Below are 19,388 nucleotides of genomic sequence, written 5' to 3'. Positions count from 1 at the left end.
AAACAAAGAAGGTTTCACAGTAATTTACATGTTCTTTCTTAGGCCTGATCACCCCGGGAAATCTGCACTTCCCAGTACCGAGCTGTACTACCCTGTCATTGTTTCAGGCTTAGGTGGAGCACGGGAACTAAGGCCACCGAGAGATAAGGAGATTTTCTTCCGGACGCTGAGAACTCAGACTTTGTCAAAGCCGAGGAGTGAGGGTCCATCACCCCCTTTTGCTGCAGCCCCCCCCAAGTCCTTCTTTTGGGGGGCCTCCCAAAAGTGATCGTGCCTGGCTTGGGTTGTTCCCCCGTGGGGGAATCTTACCCGTCTTTGGCTAACCGACCAAGCTTTTTGGGGTTCAGCAGCAGAAGCAGCATTCCTGCCAGGGAGATAAGCTTTTGTCTCCTTGCCGGCTCACGGTTCCAAGGGCGTTCCCTTAGCCTTAGCCTAGGCGGGGGTTTCAGCCTCTGATACCAGTCAGGGCGGTTCCCAACAATTCTACATATGAGTGAAATCATATGGATTTGTTTGTTTTTTGTCTTTTTGCCTTATTTCACTTAGCATAGTACCCTTCTGATCCATCCATGCTGTCACAAATGACAATATTTTGTTTTGTTTTGTTTTTTTATGGCTGAATAGTATTCCATTATATACAGGGTGGGGCAAAAGTAGGTTTACAGTTGTGAGTATGCAAAACACAGAATTTGTTCTTGTATTATTATTTCTTAATCATTGCTTTATTTTCCATGCAGATGACTATTAACGTACTTTTACCCCACCCTGGTGTATGTATACCACATCTTCTTTGATCCCCTCATCTATTTGGTGTGTGATAAATGTTAGCTGCTACTGAGGCTTGGGAGATACGGACATTTAAGAGGATACTACAATATAATACAGGAACCCACAGAGGTCCAATTTTTAAATCTTTTATGTGTTCCAGACCCAGACCTGCAGGCCCCAAGGAATGTGTCAGTATTAAACATATTTTAATAGGATTTTCAGAATTTTAAGCCTATGTAATTAAAATACATTTTGTTTGCCATATTTAGCTATCAAAAGCATGTAGGACAGGAGGAAATTATGAACCTGAACATTTAAATATAAATCTGTACCACATAGTTGCATTTCTCTATCTCTGCACCAAAGGTATATACTTAGCTACAGAATTTGAGCATTTTGATGACTCTAAAATAAAGAGACACATTTGGTAGTGTGGCTTATTGGAAACAGCCTAATTATAGTTAAATCTAGGATTTAAAAAGAAGTCATTTATGAATAAAAATAGAAGTACACTGACACATTGCTTTGAATTTATGCTCATAAGGATAAATACTGACTCATTTCCTACATAAAAACGCTCGCTGAACATTCACCAGTATCCATACAAGTAAATACAGATGGAAAGTCCAGAAAAAAAAATGCACAATACCAAATAGTATTAGGGAAAAATATTGGATTAATATGCTGAGACTTTTCCGTTTCTAAGGAACTCAGGGATCTTTAGTGATGAAGAGCTGACCAAGAACATTTGAAATCCAATATCACTGCAGGTGTCCAAGGCTATAAGTAAAACCAGGAGAATATATTCAGACAGATGCCTTTTTAAGCCTAGTAATTACCAAATAAAACCACCTATGGCTCTCTGGGAACCAAACATATGTTCCTAATGACGACCAACTTCAGAAATTCATTCTTGTTGACATATGTGAGGAACAAGGAAAGAAAGGGCGAGGGAAGGAGAAAATCAAAATTAAGGATGTTTGTTTGGCTCTTTCTCTGAAACCTCTAACTGAATTCCAGGTCATATTGTGAAAAACAAAGCAAAATAAAACAAATCAAATGGCTGAAGGGAGACCTCCTTAACAGTATTCTTTTAAAAGAATTTCAAACTTTAATGGAGATTTTTTATTAAGGTCAGAGTTCATTGTTTTGCCAGATCTTAGACTTGGTCCAGGACACTATCCCAAGAAAATTATTCAATATACAATTTTTCCTGCATGAATTTGTTATTAATAAATTACCACTTAGTGTGGCTGTATACAACTACAATTTAAAAGTTCTAAGTGTGGACAAAATGATTTCCTGACCATTTCACTGCTCCAAGGACTTCTGATAGCAAGGTTTCTTGGTTACACATTGAGTTGAATTTCTCAGGCCTTCTACAAATGCGCTCTGTGGTTTTCCTCTGCATACTTATTGTGGTTTCATGTAGCTGAGTGCACTGTCACTCAAGTCAAGTAGAAGAGGGGTATTGTTCATCAGAAAGAGGGATCTTTGCTGAAGCCAACAAGGCTTTGTGTTCTTATTTGCCTTCTTAGGGTGTTGTTGCTGATACCTCTCCCCAGACAGTGGCACCTTCATCGCAGGACACCAGTGGTCAGCAGCAACAGATAGCAGTGGACACATCCAATGAACATGCATCTGCATATTCTTACCAACAGTCTAAGTAAGTTGGGGCTTTACTGAGCATTTTCCCTCAAGAGCAACCGTCTTGACCTCACTCTCTCATGTTGCACCTGTTAGCATTTGCTGCAATGAAGACCCCTCAAACTTAGTGATAAACATTTATTCGGTTCATGCTTATGTGGGTTGGCAGTTGGAGCTGACCTCAGGTGGAGAGTTGACTGGACTTGCTCAAGCATGCAGGGAGAGCTGCTGGTCATTTCTGCAGCTCGACTTCGAGGTGTTGTTTGGCTGTTGATGGAGGGATGGAGATGATTGAGCCACATGTTCTTGACCCTCCAGCAGTCTTATTCACATGGAAGGTTGGAAGTTGGAGAATGAGGGAGGAAGCCAAAATGACCAGCACTTTTCAATTGTTTGTGACTCATTTGCTGCTGTCCCTTTGGCCAAAACACAACACATGCCCAAGCCCAGGTTCACTACCAAAAGGCTTGGATGCAGAAAAGAACACTACAGCAATTTTTACCAAAAAAATTATATATTTTGGAAAAACTCTAATATTCCCACATGAAACTAAATAGTGAGCCTATGTTTTGGTCTCCCATTTCTCATTCTTAAATGAAAACAGGAACACTTTTTTTTCGCAGGGTTGCTTTGAACACCCAGTGACATCATTCATGAAAAACCATACTGTAAAATATAAAATAACAGAGAGCAGGGTGTTATTCAGGAATATATGGCAAAGCAAAAATCACGTAGTCACAACTACTCTTGCAAATCCTTAAATCACTTAAGAAAAGTGGACTTGGCTTTGTATGAAGTAATTATATAGATTGCTGCTAGGCGGAGGGGGGTATAAAGGGACTAAATAGTAATGGAAAAAATATAATAAAGACCATATATTTAAAAAATGAAAAATAAAAATATGAGAGGTTTTGATAGAAACCAAAGAAATTAACAGAAGTTCAGTCCGTATACAAATGTCATGCAAAACTGTTCTACATCATAGATAACAAACAAAGGCCTGGTAAACAGAAAATTCCCAGCAATCCTTTCTGTCTGTACAGCGTTGTCCCCTTTCTTGATCATTATTCTTCTTTAATCTCAATTTTTATTTAGAGATTTGTTGGTTGTTGAAAGATTAATCATGATAATGTAGTCTTTTATATGCGGTTTAGCTTCTAAAGTCACTTCCATGAATTAAATATACTCAGAACATGACTTATTTGTAAATAAGGTATCATCATCATCATAACTACTAACCTGACAAATGTAAGGTATCATCATCATCATAACTGCTAACACACAGCTTTTAGAAAAGATTTATAGTAAATAAGGCATTTTAAAAAATTCACCGATAGCCTGTGTGAATCCCTTTTGCATGTACCAAACAATATGGTAGACTCTGGTGCTTGGCTCCAAGCATATTAGATTTTTTTTCAGTCTTCTCAGCAGACTGTGTGGAGAAAGGAGCAGAGACTGGCAATGTGGAAACACAGTGGAAGATGCTAATGGGAGATGAGAGATACTATATTTGCCAAAATCATTTTTCAAGTCTTGGTGAATAGGTGAAATTGGCCTGCCCATTTTAAAGTGTAATGAGGAAACCCTTCTTGCCAACAATTTAATGATGTCTGGATAAATGATAACTATGCTTTCCTTTGGGCAGTCAGCAAGTATTGATTGAGTGCCTACTATGTGACAGGTACTATTCTAGATGCTAACAAGAGACCAATGAAAGAGGCAGCTGCCTCCTCCACAGTTGGAGTTTATTTTCTACTAGAATGGACTCAGAATCAATGGACCAATCAGGAAATAATCAAAAGGAATCAGAATTTCAAAGTAGACTGCCTAAAAAGATCCTTATGAAAGAAAATGACTAAGTAGATGCCTAAGATTTGTATCTGGGAAGGTCTTTCCTTTAGGGCCTGGTCTGAAAGATAATTAGAGGGTATTCTTGGAGAGTTTGAGAGCAAAAGCATTCTAGACCAATTCAAAGATCTGGAGTGGGCACCTGAGGCTAAAGTGTGGTGGACAGGTCCACAGGAGGAAGAGTTCTTGGAGGTGAAGTCAAACAGGTTAGCTTTTACAGAGCCTTTGGTCCTTCAATACTTCACTTTGCATTCAATAATTATTCTTGGTTTTATGCTAAGTTCAGTAGAAAACCTTTGGAGGGATTTAAGAGAAGAAATGACAAGATTTTATTTGTATTTCAATGACTCTATTACCAATGGAGGCTGAGTATAGAGAGATGTATTTCAAGGATGGCCTCCAGGTGGTAGATTCCCCCCTCTTGTAGTTTTCCAGAACCTCCTCCTCTCCCTGCTTTAAATGAGCTTGAGCTGCCCCTGCTTGTCAGCCTGCAATGAGATGATCTGCCTCAGGGTTATCTGGACCTCTCCACGATGAGATGGATAGGCAAGTGCTCTGCCTGACCCATCCACCTCCACACGTAGGCCCTGTTTTACTTGTAGGACCTTGTGCTGGGTACTAGGCTAAGAGACAGGATCTCTGCCGTTGAGGATTTATAGTCTAGTGTGGGATTTAAATCTATACATAGACAAGATAAGCAGATTTCAAGGAAGAAAATGAATAGGGCTCTTTTTAAAAATACTGTAGTAAGTCATAGAAGAATGCATTTAATTTTTGGTGGTTGTATAAGCTTTGGTGGAGGTTGTGGCAACAAGCACTCTGTCTTACAGGAAGGAGAAATGTTCCAGGTGTAATTACATCTTGACCATATCCAAGGATGGGAAACCTCAAAAGAGTATTTCATTGAGAAGTAGATGCAGAGTAGTAGAATAGTGTAAGAAGGCAGATTGGACCCAGCTTCTCATGTCAGGTGCCATACTGAGATGCTTGAATAGCGTTTTCTTTGTTCTGTGCATGTTTTTCCCACTGAAGTAGACAATGGATTTGGAAGCAATGGAAATAGTCCTGTTATTGCAATGGCTCAGACAAAAGGGGACAGAGTTCTGAAGTAGGATGGTGGCAAGTGGAATGGTGGGACTGGGTGGTAGGCAGTCATAGTGAAGTAAGAAAAAAAGGAGAACAGGATTTTTAAAGTTTAAGTAATACTATGGAGTTCATGATGCCACTGACAGAGGCAGATGAGACAAAATTAGGAGGGCGTGATTAGTGAAGAAAGACAAGGAACTAATTATTCTGATAATGAGTCCATTCAAAGAAGCGTCATTCCTTGAAATATTTGAGGAAGTCTGAATCTGACCTCATAAAATTTTAAGTGTTCAAGGTTAAAACTGGTAGCACCATGGTTATGTTCTTTGAGCCACAGGTTCCTAAGGTTGATAATGAAGAGCTCTCCACAGATAATAAATATCAAGAATAGAAGTCCTCCATCCCATGTCCCCATAGGGGTAACAACTATGGTAAGGCACTTCCTCATTGAAAGAAATTTTCTTTTGCACTCATGCAGGACCATATGTTACAGGATGTTCCACAGGGCATACTCACTGCTGCAACATGACAGAGACAAAAGCACCCAGGAACATAAGACATTTCAAAATGTGTGACCTGTGAAAACTACTTGCATTGCTTTGTGGACATTTGTTTAAACCCGGAGAAAAAATTTAACAGGTTCTGTTTGTATTCTCAACTTCTTCCCTTTCACAATGCTACAAAGTGCAAGGAGCTTTTGACTTGAAAGAACAAAACATTAAAATATTGAATGAAAGCAAAGACAATATCCTAAGTCTGATAAATAGGTGGATGGCAATCACTTCTGAAATGTTATAAAAGGAAGACATTAATGTGACTCTATCCAAGTTTTTATCAGTTTCAGCCAAGGGAAGCTGACCTGTGACATGGTAAGACATGAGAGTCTTCAGAACCATTCAAGGAAGACGCTGGAAATTGAGCTCCGCATTTGGGTTATGTAAACACCTGAGTTCGTTTGATTATATCACCACCCCTGTGAAACATTTAGGGATGAAGGAGCACCCACCGTGGCATTTACTAGAGAAACATCCATTAGAAAGGAGACACATGACAATTTATGCCACGTGCCCTGTACACACTTGATACAGCCCCGGTTCTAGTCTTTTAAATAATCTAAAATCATGGAAAATTCACTCAGGTTACATTCTACCATTTTCTAGACGTAGTACTATGTTATCTTTCAAAAGACCACCAGAAATCTACTCGAAATCCTGTTTTGAGGTCAAGTCACAAGGCAATATCCCTAAAGTTATAAGCTACACAGTTCTCTACACAGCTCCACCTCTCCTGTTCATGTACAGTGGCGAGTAGTTCTAAAATACTTTTGACAACCCACGTTATCTTGAGCGCTCCAAAGTTCACCAACGGCACCTTATTTCCAGTATTATTGTGCTGTCATGCCCTTACTTTCTTCCATCAGGCAGCCCATTTCTAGCAATCATTATGTTAATTGAGATATGGATGGTTTAAAGTGCTTGTACAGACCTCTGGCCTGTCTCGTTAAATGATGGCTGACCTCCTGTGGGCTGTGACATTCTGATTAGGGTGCCCATGAACAGTAGTGTAACCCATCATCACACATACATGTAACATCATCACATCTATACTGAAGGTGTTTTTAAAGTAAATTAACAACATTGCAGCAGAAGGTCGCAGGATAAAAGTTTAAGAAATACAAATGATATGCATAGGAATACAAAGATTATATTTGGGAAATATGTCAGCAAATATCTTAACATTCCAAATTTTACTTTAGCAGCTAAAAAAACAGGTTTTCATGTTTTGTAATCATGCTGCTTTTTTTTTCTGTTGTTAAAAGGGACATGACTGCAAAAGAGACTCTGGACTCTTAGCCCAAAAGGGAAAAAAAATGATACCTGTGGTTTATTGTGGAATTTCCATGGAAATTCCAATTCCTGCCCAAGTTATCAGTTCTTTCTTTGTCACTGATGAGTTGTCCCTCAACCCTTCGGAGCCTCCTTTTCCTCTTCTTTCAAGTGAGAGATTGGATCGTTCTCCAAAGACTGTAAATCAGATCTCTAGTCCTGAGGAAGGATTAGCCACATTTCCTGGAGTTGGGTGGGGAGGGTGGTCAGAAGCGAGTTGGGAAACCTAAGTGAATGCTTTCTTAATTGCAGTTCTCTTCGAAGCTATTTAAATGCTAATGACTATGACCCCCTAGAGGGCCAGACAAAATATTTGAAATGTTTTACTTCCTGAAAGATTAGTGTGTCCTGCCCTCCTCCTCTAGCATGCTAAGTTTTATTTTTTTAACACGTCAAGTTATTAAAGAAATCTAACAAAATTCTTTATTGCCCACATGACGATGCTTTTGATGTTAATTTAAAAGATTCCATTCTTTCAAATACTTTTTTTTTTCTACTGGATCTGTTGGATCTCTAACCGCATACTCGGTTTGTTGTGCAGTCTTCCCTGAACTCTGGACCACAGAATCCTTCTTTTCACTGGGCATTATTAAATGGGGCTGATCCGTCAGGAACGGCACAGGAGGATCCTGCACTCTTAGATCAACTCTAAGACTTCTTCCAGCTCTGAAAGTCTAGAATTCCAAGATTATGCTTTGCTACTTCCCAATCGACTCACCGTGCTTTTCTTTATTTGTGTGTGGCAGGGGAGGAGGGCAACGGGGGAAAGTGGATGGAGGAAGACAGGGTTCGGAATGACTCTGTGATCTTAAATTCAAACTCCTAGTCTTCCAACATCCACACTGACCTTAGAAGGCCCTTATCTCAGCCCCAGTACGGCAAGGTCTTTTTATTCTTCGTGTCTTCTCTGGCTGACTGAACTGTCATGACCACCAGCCCCCTGTACATTGTAAGTATGTTAATGATCTGTACGGTGTATCCTTGGCTGCCATGTTTATGTGTCTTTTAAGCTTGCAATAATACAATTTGTTTGCACAGAACGTTACAGTTGGCAAATAATTTTTATGCGCATTCACACGGACACATACCTCTTTTTAATTTGCAGCCAATTTTATTTCTAAAATAATCTCACTGTCCAGCTTAAAGCATTCTTGTCTGCTATAATCACAGCCTTGAAAATTTAGAAAACTACTGTTTTTATGGATGTGCATAAAAATTTCTGTTTTTATGGATAATCAATAGTCAGTATTTAAATGTGGACTTTCATACTTTACCTGGGACAGGGAAGGTAGACGGGAGTGAATTCGGCTCTAATAAATAGCAATACTTTTTTCTCCTTCAAACTTCAGCTAGCGACTGTGACAATGTGAAGTACAACCATTTATTTCTCCTCTTTTGTTTACAAGCAGCAATGAGACTACTTGAAAGATCGAGCAAGTGATGGGAGAGGGCTATTAGAAACATTTGTGTCAGGTTATAAAACTTGACAATAGCTCCAGCCTAGCTCATAAATATGGATGCGTGGAGACCAGTGCACATGCCGCACCTGAGCACTGCAGGTGTTCTCTGACGGTGTAGTCCATTGAGGAAGACACCGTTCATTGAGCAGCTCCTACAGAGATTCATGGCATTTCATGCATTTCCCACTCAATACACAAGAAAGCCAGGGTCGAAGATGGAAGTAGGAGCAAAGAATAGATTTGAAAAATAAAACAAGCAAAAGCACAAAACCATAAAAGATGGATTTTTAGAGATAAATGGAGTCAGTCTACACTTTGCAAAGGCATAGAGAGAGATCAAATATATACCGTGATTATTACTTCTAATAAAATGCCCCTTATTGTTGCTGCTACTATGGAATTTTTAATTGCATTTCTTCTTAGTAGAAATCTCATTTTCCTGCATAACTCGGAAAAATGTATTTCTAGAGACTTAAACTATTAGTTAAAAATGGATATATTCAATTTACCAACTAGACATTTTCCTTACATGATTCTAGATACAAGATAATCTGGGTGCAAGAGCCATAGCAGACTCATAAGAGGGCTTTTTGCAAAGTAGAAAAAGCATTCCTGCCCTGGCTAGGGTGGGTCAGTGGACTGAGTGCCGGCCTGTGAACTGAAAGGTCACAATAGCTTGATTCCCTGTCAGGGCACATGCCTGGGATGTGGGCCAGGTCCCCATTTGGGGGCATGCAAGAGGCAACCAATCCATGTTTCTCACCCTCTCGTTCTCCCTCCCTTCCCCTCTCTCTGAAAATAAATAAATACAATTTATTTAAAAAAAGAAAGAGAGAAAACACATCCCCTCTGAGTCATCGCAGGCTAACTGTCATGGATTAAAACATTGTTGAGGACTTTTTGTCAATTTGGATAAGGCCCACCTGTTCTGGTTGAATGCAGCCCTGCACCAGAGTAAAGAGGTTGGGCAACAGGGCTCCTGTTAACCTGGCAACAGGTTAACCCCACTGGGCTCCCTCAGTCACACATCTCATACCGTGAGCAACCTGTACAACCATACCCAGCAACCTGGAGGTTCCTCTACTAAAATAAGCAACTGGGCATCAGAAGAACCTGCAGAGTGCTGAGGGAAGATGCTTCACCTGCATACCTATGACCTCCGGATACTTTAAAGATTCTTCTTTTTATAGCACGCCCCTGATGTTATTTAGTGAAATTCTGATCTGTGAGTGGAAAATCTAAGAGTAAAGGTCAACCCACTAAAAGCTCAGTCCTCAGTACCATACAGATGAAGCAGGAGCAGAAGACATTATTTGGGCTGGGCTAGGCAAAGTAGCATATAGTAAAAGAGACATTTGTCAAGTTCAACACCTATTATGTGCATACCTCTCTGCCAGACTTCTGGACAATATAAAGTAAAATAGGATATAGTCTTTGCTCTCAAGAATTTGAAATTTCGATAAGATGAATAAGCAAAGAAGAGGAAGAGAAGAGGGAAAGTGAAAAAAACTGCATTGCCCTCTTAGCTGCCTTACTTAATTACTTGGGTGATTACTTAGCGCACAGGTAACATACAACCCATTGCTATATCTTGGGTATGTCGTAGGGACTCACATATTTGCTAAGTGAATGATGAATCTCATGGGAGTAATGAATGGATTACTCAAAGAATTTCTGGGGGCAGCTACAACTTAAGCCAGGTAACAAAAAATAGGTTCCATTCACAAAGGGGATATTTGCTCTCTGGGTGTATTTCTAATATTTATTACATTAGAATTGAAAGATATTCTTGACCTATAAGCCTTGATATTTGATGTGAACATAACTTCTGGCTTGAGTTTATATTTGTGTGAAAGTGGCAGAATTTGACCCTTTAGGCAGCCCAGTATGTTTTTACAACTTCACTGATGACTGTTATTTTTTAAGAGCTTGGTATCTTTTAAAGAGACCTCACTGGAAAAGAGCACAGAAGGGGATTTCAAAGTTGCTTTGATTTAATAACCACTCCTATTCAATTGCTTTCACAGACCATAAACAAGACTGAAGAATGTCCGTCCGAAACTTTGCCTTGAATGAAGAAACTTCATTGAACAAGAAGTTGGCTTCCAGTTTGCACAGGCGTCAGTGGAATGCTTTTTTTTTTTTAATTTTGTACTTTACCCAATGAAAACAACGCGTTTTGTGTGCTGTGCAAATGGGTCCTTCATGTGGCCTGACAGTTTATTTTTTGCCATCATTTTTTTAATTAAAGTAAAAAAAAAAATCCCAGAAGAGGAAAAATGAAAACAAAACAAAACATGGAAGGTTGACATTTTATCAGGAAGAACATTTGAATTCAGAATTGCCCTGAAGGTGTAGATAGATTTTTTTTAACAAAAAATCTGATATCAAGAGGTGGACAAGCAGAAATGGAAACAAATTGTCTTCCTCGTGATTAAGCTACTCTTTCTTTTTTTCCTTCTTGTTTAAATGTGGGTTGTTTTTTAATTTTTTTTCTTAGAAATATTTAGGTAAGGTTTATCTTGAATCTTAATTGCCTTAATTTTAAGGACGTCAAAGGCTCTCGAGGCAAGCTGTCAACGTCTTGTTAAAAAAAATCAAGAAAGAATTGAAATATTGTGCCGGCTTTAACTGGTACAGAAGCTTAAGACTATGAGTTTTTAGGGTGAAAAAAAAACTGTACAGTTTAAAAGAAAATGTTTTTCTTCATTTGAAGAAAATTTGTTGATAAAAGAAACCATGGCAACTGCAAGAATTGGAAAAATGCTGGGACTTTTCCTGAACTTTGTCTTAAGTGTTGAACCATTTGGAAGGCTAAAACATTTTATGGTAAAGTTATTAAGGTTGGTTTAAAAACAACTGCATTAGAAATAATGCGTGTTTGGGGGGCAGAATGCAGAATTTTTTAATTTACAAAGCGTGATTGCTAGCAAAAGCATTAGTGCTTTTTATCTGCAGTCTTTTTTATGAGCTTTACAAAGTTTTTAGTCAGCTTTGCTTGTCACATTGCAAAACCTAGCTTAAAAGCATTAAAAAAAAACTTAAGTAGATAGGAGCTTATGGTCAAAAGTGCAAAACAAAACAAAACAAACAAAAAAACAAAAAAAGCAATAGATAGAGAAATTGTTGACAATTTCTGTAGTCTTTCCTAGTTGTGATCAAATTCAGCCTACGGATGGCCTATTTTATACCAAAGATGAAGTGGCACCCTATTGCAGTCCAGAAGATAGAGGTTGTTTTTCTTTACTTTTCTGTTCAAAATTTTATTTGACCTACATGGCCGGACCAGTTCTTATTTTGTTGTTTGTTTAAACTACCTTCCACTGGTATTTTACATACTGCAAAAAAAATTTTTTTTGATAATCGTGGACAGTAGAAGCTCACACCTGCTGTGCTCAGCAGTTGCAGCATGAAGAGTTCTGGGTACCAACTGATAGAGCCAAGTGGCTTTCGATTCCATGAGCTTTGCCAGTTCTTCGCTAGCTGTCTTGAATAGTGAAACCCGTATTGACGGCCACCTATAAGCTAAGACACTTTTTTAACAGGTTGAAACTTGTTTTCGTGAATTTTGAACTAAAGACACTTCCTGAACCTGGTCTGAAGGGTCACTTGTTAAAAAAAAAAAAAAAGCTTAGTGATATTGTGTTGATCGGTGAGTGGTTTCCTGAAAAGGTCTCATTGTATTTGTAACAATAGTCTTCCTTCTAAATTCCAACACCTCTTGATTTTGTCTTTGCACCTTAGTCTTCGTTGTGACCCACCATGAATAGCCACCTTGATTCCGCAGTGGGGAAGGGAGATCTTCTTTTTGCCTTTTTTTCATTGTACTTTCATATCCTGGTGTTGTCAGAAGAAAGACAAAATAGACCTTTTTATTTCAGCTGAACTCTCTGAGGGAAGTAGGACCAATAAGATTGAGGATTCTGTTAGTGGAATTTAGGTAAGCTTTTGAAATGCTAGTTGACAATCAAGAAATTATATGATTGATATTAATAAGAACCAAAACAATTGGGTTTGATCAATCATTAAAGCCAAAGGGATATATTTGCATTGAGGAGGATGCAAACGTGTGTCTAAAATGAATTAAATTGCTGTAACAAACATCTCTGCATATTTGGTTATGAAATCCATACCCAACCTGTACAGTTTCACTTAAAACAAAAGACAATGAAACGCGGTTCACTGAACTAGGCCCTAGAATTGCTTTCTGAATGAATCATTAGAATCAAATAAGGGAAATTCTTTTCACAGACTGTCAGAGGAACCATCTTAATCCAGAAAGAGGAGGGAAATGCACCAAGTACACTGTGTAGGCTTTTAAAAACTTTTTAAAAATTTAAAAGATAAATCATAGTCCCGTTAGATCAACAGGAGTAATGAGTTTGACTCATATAAAAGTGTCAATATTTCACCATTTATGACATACAAACAAAAGCCTACTGCTGAAATAGACCTGGTTCTCTTATTTGCAACATCATGTACTGGAAACTCAAATCCGAGAAAGACTCCATATCTTTATGGTCAAATTAGAGGTGAAAAACATATCCAAGAAATTGTAACATGCTACAGAGAAATACAAACTGGTCACACCCCTCCTTATGGTTTTTCATGCTTTAGTGAGAATCCAAGGTTTCTCCTTTTTTCTGTTCCATCCTTCAGCCTCTCTTGTATTCTAAGGGTGGTGCTTAAGTTTTATCTTTGAGAAGTGGGCCCCCAAGTTTAAGGGGGTGAGGCAAACATGTATGGAAACTGTATTTTCTGTTTCTTTTTTTCACTCTCTGAACTCTTTGTATAAATAAGGATTATCCTGGGCATAATTCATTTGACTATGAAACCAACATGTTTTCTTTTGTTTCTGTAAAAAAAAAAAACCTTAATGTGATACAAAGAAAGTCTCATTTATACAATCAACGATGAGGCTAAGAGGTAGCTACCATGTGGCTGATGAGTGTGCCTAGGTAACTTCCTGTTTCTATTCAAAACTACTGCTTTATTTATACATTCAGAAACATTTTTTTCAACTATGAAATTTCAATGATCTCAATTTTTTTAAGCCACTTCAGGCAAAAGGAAATTACCTGTCATTTTATGTATCCATGTGTGTTTTGTGTTTGGACTTTTTACATCATGCCATTCTATAGACTATCTTCTTTCTAATCGAAAAGAAAAAAAAGAAGGAAAAAATGGCACGTGTTCAAATTCGCATCTGTCATCTTCCCTAATCATTGTTTTTAAAATCCATGTCTTGGGGGGGAAAGCATCAACAGGTAAGCAGCATTACACTGTATGAAAAATAAAACAAACCAAAATATGTGTTCAATATATGCAGACATCAGAATCCTATTTTGGTTATTTTAAACCTCTTTAGGACTGTACTCATTTGGTTTAAGTATTCTGGTCCACCAGGTTTTCAAGCCTTTTTACTCAAGTGTTCAATTTTTCCTTTCAACTTCAATTGCCAAGATTTCACCTAAAGCTTTGGAAGCAAACTAAAGCCAGAATCCAAGTGGGGTAAACACTATCTCATCCAAACTCTAGTGACAGGGTCAGTGGAGGAGTGCGGTGGTTTTAAATAATGATAAGATACTGTCAGGGGTGGCAAAGTGTGTCGGCAACTGGGGGTTCCTCATGTATGGCCCTGTCTCCGGGAGACGTTATGGCCCCTGAGTGAACTAAATGTAATAGTAGCAGGGGCTGGTGACTCTTTGTCCTTGAACAGTGGCATGTCTTGAACATTGCAAGTGGCATAGTATTCTAAAAAAAAAAAAATCCTCTAGCTGACTCCAGTGTGGTCAGGGCTAGTTTGGTTCCTTGGTAGATTTCAATTGTTCGGGTGTGGTCTCCATGCTTCACTTGAATCAATGTTTCCTGTGACCTTAATGGCTCTGCCCCATTTGACAGCATATAAGACTCACCTTCACCTTTCTCTAATGAAAAACTACATGGTGTTAAAAGCACTCCTCTCAGAGCTGGAAGGCTGAGAGCAGCAGGTGGCTGGATGGAATAGGAAGTTCACTGTACCAACAGAATACAGAAACCCCTTGCAAAACTGCTTTCCAAGTATTTCCAATTCATATATGACCAGGAAAAGTACTTAGTTTGTTTTTTAAAAAAAACAACAACCCTATTTGAATAATTGGTATGCCAATTACATGCCTATGTATCTTTTACAGCCTCCTAAAGCCTCCATTAAGGAAAAGTGAGGTTTCATTTAAATAGCGCCTGTGCCGCCTTCTTCATGATTGAGAAGCTTCAATGTACTGTCTAGACAGATTATATTATCAGTAGGAGACTCAAAGTACATTTGACAATTCAGCCTCATGTTTAATTTGAGCACACAAACCATTACAGATGAGCTGATAAGGAGAGAAAAATTCTTAAGCAGGTTGCAGTGATCATTGTTTTCATATGATATAAAATCAAATGAAAGGATAATATTTATGTATTCGAATAGCAACATTCAGCACATTTGAGGATCATGTCAAAATCAAATTAACAGCTGTCATGGAGCCCTTGGTCTACAGTAGCTCATGCACAGTAGCGGGTAAAGGATGAGATCTGGTTTCCGTGTTGTTGTGGCTTAGCACGCTCCAACCTTCTGAGCTTGCTGGGACTGACAGCCTCTCACTCCAGTCTGCGGGACTGATGGAATTGGAACAAGCTCATTGATTTTGTACACTCTCCCCTTCCTGTGGCAAAATGATAATGGGATTTCATTAATGAATCAATTCGTTCTACAAATGACATTCGCTGTGGCATTGGAAGACAGTTGAGTCTAACTCAAATTTAACAGTTTTTACCAAAATACTTTAAAATATGTAATTAGGCTTTTTATCCAAGTGCTCTTGGGCATGGCTGCCCTCTGTGGATTACATGGTTCAGGAAAGTACGAAAGCTAAATAAATATAAGATCCCCGAGTGGCTCCCCAAATCGTTTATGATGTAGGGCACAGAGCTCTCCCCAGGTTGTTGGTATCTTTTATCTTTGTTTTTATACCCAAGTACATATGCTCCCTGCCAAATACACACACACACACACACACACACACACACACACACACGGATGAATGGATTCTCTATGTTCATTTCTTTGTATTTCTGGGAAGAAAAATCACATTTCAGGAAATGCTTCTTACACCCAGGAAGCGGTAAGGCTGAAGCAGAGGCGAGACCTCGCTGGGAGTCTGCAGGAAGGACCCTGGGTTGCTCAGTCCCACTCTTCCGTTTCCTTCGCTCCCATTGGGAACCGCCCGCTACTGAACCTTGCAGAAATCCAATCGCTCCCAATTTTTGAAGGGCTAATTATCTACTCTGTGGTTTTCTTTTGTCCTTTCTCTTCAACTCTTCAGACTTGGGTCTCTATTTCTGTTTATTAACGTCACCCGGAGGGTGGAAAAAGAAACAATTGGAAATAAAATTCAAATCAGTCTATTTTGCTTCTTGTTGAGTATTGGCTGTTTGAAGGAGTTGAAAATCATTTGTAAAAATTAATGTCAGAGCATTATATACCATTGATTTTTTGTTACCTGTGAGGTCCCTTTTCCTTGTCCCCATCCACCACAAATAATTGAGAGTTGGCTGTATTCTTGCAAAATATAAAGGAAAAAAAAATGAGCAAAGAATTGGCTCCCCTCGCAAGAAAAGCTGTTTTGGTTTTGTTCACTTTTCAAATTTGAACCAGTAGAAAAGGTCAACTCAAAATTCAGTTATGAGAATATAATAGCAGTTCTTGGTTAAATACACACTCCTATCCTTATCTTAAATCTTTCACACACCAAAAAAAAAATGCATTGTTTGGGGGTTTTTGACTTTGCATCACTGTATGAAAGCTGAATGACCTTAACACTCCAGTGGATTTATTTTAAAAATCATTTCAAATTTAAATAGTATGCAAGGTGTAACATCAGTGTTACACTTTATATTTTAATCCCTCTGGTCTTAGATTATTAAGAAAGATGCTCTCTCCTCCTCCCTAAATATGTTACTTCTTCATATGTAAAAAAGGAGTTATTTCATACTTTTCAGGAACTGTAAATACTATTTCGAAGAGACACTTGAAAAAGTTTTCTCCACTCTGGAAATTGATGCTTTCATCTCTTTAAAAAAGAAGAATTAATTGGACTCTTAATTTAAAAAATATATAGGTAAAAGTGTACTGGCTATGAAATTTGCAGTTTCTAAAAGAAAATGGGACACAACTTTAAAAAAAAAACAAACCCTTGTTTCAGGCCATATTTGACTTCATGGAACTTCTGAAGCATCATTTAATTTTGAACTTAATTTAAGAGCTTTTTGTACTGCTGTCTCTGACTGTCATGGAAAGTTCTGTGATTCTCTGGTGTTTCTGGTTTTATTTTTAATATTTCCATCTGTACCACAGTCAAACTAGCTACCATTTCCCCCATTCCTTGGGCTTTCTGTAGATCAGTGGATGTTAGGTTTAAACTTCTGTTTTCTTTGATGAAGCTTTCAATAAAAAATGAAAATAAAATCAACCAAAAAGGGCCATTGTGTTCGTCTTTACCCTCCAGAGATGGGCTGGGGCAGGGGCTGGTGGTGGGGGGTGAAATTTCTGTACATGTTAAATTATAAGTACTGCTGGCTTCCTACAGAATTCCTCAAAGAAAGAACTATCTGTGGACACAAAAAGTGAGAGAGGAGAAAGCATTCTGTTCATGCAAGGAGGCATAAGAAAATCACTATTTGGAGGCTCTAGAGGAAATAGACTTTGGATCTTACTAGGACCTCATACACTCTTCCCACTTTTTAGGCTTCGGGATTTGGTGATAAATATGCCTAAGGTATACCAGCTACTTGGTGTATCTTGTGTGAAGGCCAGGGCATATGGAGTTATATGTAACACTAAAAACATTTTTTCTCGACACCTGTGGCTTTTATCCCTGCAAAGATTAAATTCCAGGTCAACCAAAATCAGAAGTGTCCATTCCTCAAGCTATGAATGGTTATTGATAGTTACCAAATAATCAGAAACTTGATTTCTCTGGTCCAGAATAATCTAAACTAAGTTGGAGCTCCTATTCAAGGAACAAAATATTCTATGCTATAATATGCACTTGGTGTATTGTTGAAGAATATTTAATTCTGCTCTAGAAGACAGGAAAACAAATGTGATGAATAAAATTAATACAATGTGTTAAACACAACAAAGTGAGTAACCTTTAAGAAAGATGAAATAATTAGACCATGTGAGTGTGAAGAAATAGAAAGAACAAGAAAACAGTATATATTTATGATGCACTAAATACACAAAAAGGACCATGTAGTCATGATACCCTACATACACATAAGAAATGTGAGGCACTGAATATTTTTGAGGTCTTAATTAGGTCACCTTTTGTAACCCATAGCTGCTCATCTGGGTAACTGGTAAATCTCAGCTACTTGCCTTTCTGTCTCCCAGAGGGAGCAAGCACGTCTCATTGGCTCCTTCCCTCTGTCCTCCGCCTTGCACAAATCAGATCTCTGGTCCTTGCAACACACCATCCTTGGGAACAGATGATGAGGCCGATGGAGAAGCAGGAGATAGGAACACTGCAGAACATTAGACTAGTGTGGCCTTTCCAGTCCTTTTGCACCCTACCTTAAATGAGCTAACACACTCCATGGATCTGCTCTTGCTTCATGTTGTGGCCTTTAAATTGATTCAGTAAGCCCTGTGTTTTCAGCACGCAACACGGGCAAAAGTAGGTTTCCTGCTCATATGAATAATAATACAATAATTAATGAATAATAATGCAGAATACTCTGTGTTTCGTGCAATCACAGCCGGAAACCTACTGTTACCCACGTTGTATTTTATTTGGCCTGTGAATCTTTCTGTTCCATGACCTTGAGCACAACTTGACCAATAGTGTACTTGGGGGCTACTGCCGCATCAACGTATTTTCCATGTGACATTTTTATGCTTTAGATTATAAGTGCCCAAGAAGGTGTAGAGCTAACCAGCCAGTGTCCAGGTTGCAAGTGTGTTACTTTTATCCCTTTTCCCTATGTGAGTATCTGTTCACATTGTACTTCCGGGCAGAAGAGAAAGGTTGAAATGAAAGTTGGAAGAATGGAATTACTGGAGACTGTAGGAAAGTAAGACTGGAATAAAGACCTTGATTTTAATCTTACCCACATTCCATCTGGGTCTTTTAATGTTTTTTTTATGTTCATTTATTTTTCAGGAATTATAGACTTTTAAGAAGATGATAATACCACCACCAATACCCATATGCATAAAATTTTTGCAGGGCATTTGGGAACTTTCAGAAATGCATCCCTAGGCTTTTGGTAAAAAAAAATCCTTTCTTTCAAGACATAAAGATAAGAGGAAGAAGACTAGAGAATGAAGAAACACAGCCTCTGTTATATAAAAACAAAGGAAACATGATTTCTTGACCTCATATCTATGTATTTTTTAATGTTTTAAAATTTTCTCCCAAAATAACTCAGTGTTGGATCAACTCTCAATAGTTTCAACAAGGTTCACATTCAATGATGCTTTGTTAAAAGGATGCTGACAAAGAGAATTCTTTTACCTTCTCTCCAGAGTTAGCAAAGTGAAAAGTAGCATAGCAGAAACTTAATCTCAGAGGATTTAATTATTTCTAAATTATCTGCACAGGAGTGTCATTTACAATATGGATGAAAAAGTCTCTCCCGTATATCAAAAGGCTGTCTTTTCATT

The 19,388-nt window shown here is 38.3% G+C and overlaps 1 protein-coding gene across 9 annotated transcripts in view; it reads left to right on the top strand.

The window, feature by feature from the left end:
* The window catches only part of RBMS3 (RNA binding motif single stranded interacting protein 3), a 622,722-nt gene extending 605,525 nt beyond the window's left edge, over positions 1-17,197 (top strand). For 5 of the 9 annotated variants that reach the window (XM_045856807.1, XM_045856809.1, XM_045856814.1 and 2 more), the window contains 2 exons: positions 2,307-2,434; positions 10,723-17,197. In XM_045856807.1, coding sequence (XP_045712763.1) covers positions 2,307-2,434; positions 10,723-10,729 — 135 coding nt within the window. In that variant the 3' untranslated portion in view covers positions 10,730-17,197. Of the gene's footprint in view, positions 1-2,306; positions 2,439-10,722 lie in introns of those variants that run through there. The other 4 variants (XM_045856815.1, XM_045856810.1, XM_045856813.1 and 1 more) reach the window with 1 other exon arrangement.
* The last annotated feature ends 2,191 nt before the right edge of the window (positions 17,198-19,388 follow it).

This window comes from Phyllostomus hastatus, unplaced genomic scaffold (assembly GCF_019186645.2).
Source record: "Phyllostomus hastatus isolate PE091 unplaced genomic scaffold, TTU_PhHast_1.1 phas_scaffold_129, whole genome shotgun sequence".
In the NCBI taxonomy this organism is placed as follows: domain Eukaryota; kingdom Metazoa; phylum Chordata; class Mammalia; order Chiroptera; family Phyllostomidae; genus Phyllostomus; species Phyllostomus hastatus.
This window is presented reverse-complemented; position numbering and strand designations above follow the sequence as displayed.